The sequence below is a fragment of the Mastomys coucha genome, unplaced genomic scaffold, assembly GCF_008632895.1.
Source record: "Mastomys coucha isolate ucsf_1 unplaced genomic scaffold, UCSF_Mcou_1 pScaffold1, whole genome shotgun sequence".
In the NCBI taxonomy this organism is placed as follows: Eukaryota; Metazoa; Chordata; class Mammalia; order Rodentia; family Muridae; genus Mastomys; species Mastomys coucha.
In genome coordinates this window covers 88,037,171-88,039,706 of record NW_022196891.1, presented here as the reverse complement: position 1 = coordinate 88,039,706, position 2,536 = coordinate 88,037,171, and the positions used below count along the sequence as shown (strand labels likewise).

The 2,536-nt window shown below is 48.1% G+C and overlaps 1 protein-coding gene across 3 annotated transcripts in view; it reads left to right on the top strand.

Moving 5' to 3' along the window:
• Positions 1-2,536, top strand: part of Rps6kc1 (ribosomal protein S6 kinase C1) — a 156,769-nt gene that overhangs the window by 48,607 nt on the left and 105,626 nt on the right. For all 3 annotated transcript variants that reach the window (XM_031338665.1, XM_031338655.1, XM_031338672.1), the window contains one exon: positions 591-950. In XM_031338665.1, coding sequence (XP_031194525.1) covers positions 591-950 — 360 coding nt within the window. The remainder of the gene's footprint in view (positions 1-590; positions 951-2,536) is intronic.

Sequence of the window (2,536 nt, the reverse complement as noted above, 5' to 3'; positions counted from 1 at the left end):
GACAGATGGCCATGAGTTACAGACAGATGGCCATGAGTTACAGACAGGTGACCATGAGTTACAGACAGATGACCATGAGTTACAGACAGATGGCCATGAGTTACAGACTATGGCCATGAGTTACAGAGAGATGGCCATGAGTTACAGACAGATGGTCATGAGTTACAGACAGATGACCATGAGTTATAGACAGATGACCATGAGTTACAGACAGATGGCCATGAGTACAGACAGATGGCCATGAGTTACAGAGAGATGGCCATGAGTTACAGACTATAGCCATGAGTTACAGACAGTTGACCATGAGTTACAGACAGTTGACCATGAGTTACAGACAGATGGCCATGAGTTACAGAGAGGTGACCATGAGTTACAGACAGATGGTCATGAGTTTCAGATAGATGACCATGAGTTACAGACCATCAAGATCAGATGAGCTAAACTGAAACAATCTGCTAGATGCTGCTAGTCACCAGCAGTCCACACCTGCTCTGCTGAGTTAGTTAAGGGAGGATGGCAGTACATGTGACCTGTGCCCCTGTGGCTACTTCTAGACTTATGTCAACCAACTCCTGTGCTCCTCATTTCAGGATTCTCCAGTGACAGTGACCTTCTGTCCCTCACTGTTGATGTGGACTCTCTTGCCGAGGTAGACGATGGAATGGCTTCCCGTCAGGGTTCTCCCAGTAGAACTTTTGGTCTGAGTCTGTCTACAGATTCTTCGGCAGTAGGGGCTGTTGCCTCTGACAGTGAAGCAAGCAAAGCAGAAGGCCGAGAAAGCCGCAGCCTCTTCCCCAGCAGCTTAAAGCCGAGGCTTGGCAGGAGAGATTACCTGGAGAAGGCAGGGGAGCTTATCAAGCTGGCCTTAAAGAAGGAGGAGGAAGATGACTACGAAGCTGCTTCTGACTTTTACAGGAAGGGCGTCGATCTGCTCCTAGAAGGTGTACAAGGTATGTCCACACTCGTGTGTCCTGGCATGGCTTATGTGGTGCAAGGAAATAAATGTCCGTCCTGTGCCGGAAAGCTCTGTGTTCTCCTGTGTTCAGGAGGGGAAATGAGAAACCCACATGACATCGTCACAGGTGCTGGACACTCGGAGCCACCGTCTTCAAAAGCAGAGTCCCCACAGGGGCTGCGGGAATGGCAGTCTGACTAGTCAAGTCCTCACTTGACTAGTGCTCACCAAGGGTGCTGCTGGGGACTGCCCATGAGTTTACTGTCAATGGACTTTGACAGTGGAGAAGGGGAGGCTCTTGGTTTGTCCACCACTCTGCTTTCTGTTAGCCAAGGTGACTATCAACCTTCACCTAGTTAATGCAAGTGACAGGAATGTGCTGAGCAGAGCATAATGTAGTATCTCCAAGTAGAGCTTAGTGTGTGCATGGCGTATGTGTGTCTGTGTGTGTGTGTATGTGTGTGTGCATATATGTGTGTGTATATGCGTGTGCATGTGTGTGTGTATACCAGGCTTTATCTTTGTGCTTTCCTTTTTATCACAAGAACAGAATAAAGTGCCCTGTATTTAGTGATGTGACTTCTTGGACAGGATGAAATAGTCAAAGGCTGATGTGCTTTTCTTCAGTGAAAAAAATGTCTAGAGAGTCATTTCTGCTGCTTGTTTGTGCCTGAGGAACTTCTCATCTATTCACACTTTCCTTGAGTATCTCCTCCCAGTACCCCTGTTGTCCTGTTAGTCTAGAACCTTCTCCTGCTCTGTGTATGTATATGTGTTTCTAAACTGCTTCTTATCAAGCATTTTCACTGAATTTCTTCTTAAAAAAACTTTTTTTTCCCATTTATTTATTTATTTTGTGTCTGAGTGTTTTGCCTGTGTGTGTGTCTGTGTAGTACCTCCTGTATGAGAGCCTGATGTCTGCGGAGGCCAAAAGGAGCCACTGGGTCCCCTGAAATTGGAATTATAGACAGTTGTGAGCTGTCTCACATGAGTGCTGGGAACTGAATGAGGATCTTCTAGAAGAGCAAAACTGCTGAGCCATCTCTGCAGCCCTGGATTCTCCTTTTTAGCCTTCATTTCTACCTGATTGGTTTCCTAGTGCCCCAAGTCCTCCACATGACCCCTTCTAACTCTGTATAATTAAGGACATTGGATTTTAATTTTAGTTTTAATTATGGGAGGAGGGCAGGCATGTATGTGTGAGTGTACTTTGCTTGTAGAAGCAAGAGATCCCTCTGGAGCTGAAGCTAGAGTCGGCTGTGAGAGCCTGAGAACCTGGGTCCTGAAGCTAGAGTCGGCTGTGAGGAGCCTGAGAACTTGGGTCCTGAAGCTAGAGTCGGCTGTGAGAGCCTGAGAACCTGGGTCCTGAAGCTAGAGTTGGCTGTGGGGGCCTGAGAACCTGGGTCCTGAAGCTAGAGTCGGCTGTGAGGAGCCTGAGAACCTGGGTCCTGAAGCTAGAGTCGGCTGTGGGGCCTGAGAACTTGGGTCCTGAAGCTAGAGTTGGCTGTGAGGAGCCTGAGAACCTGGGTCCTGAAGCTAGAGTCGGCTGTGAGGAGCCTGAGAACCTGGGTCCTGAAGCTA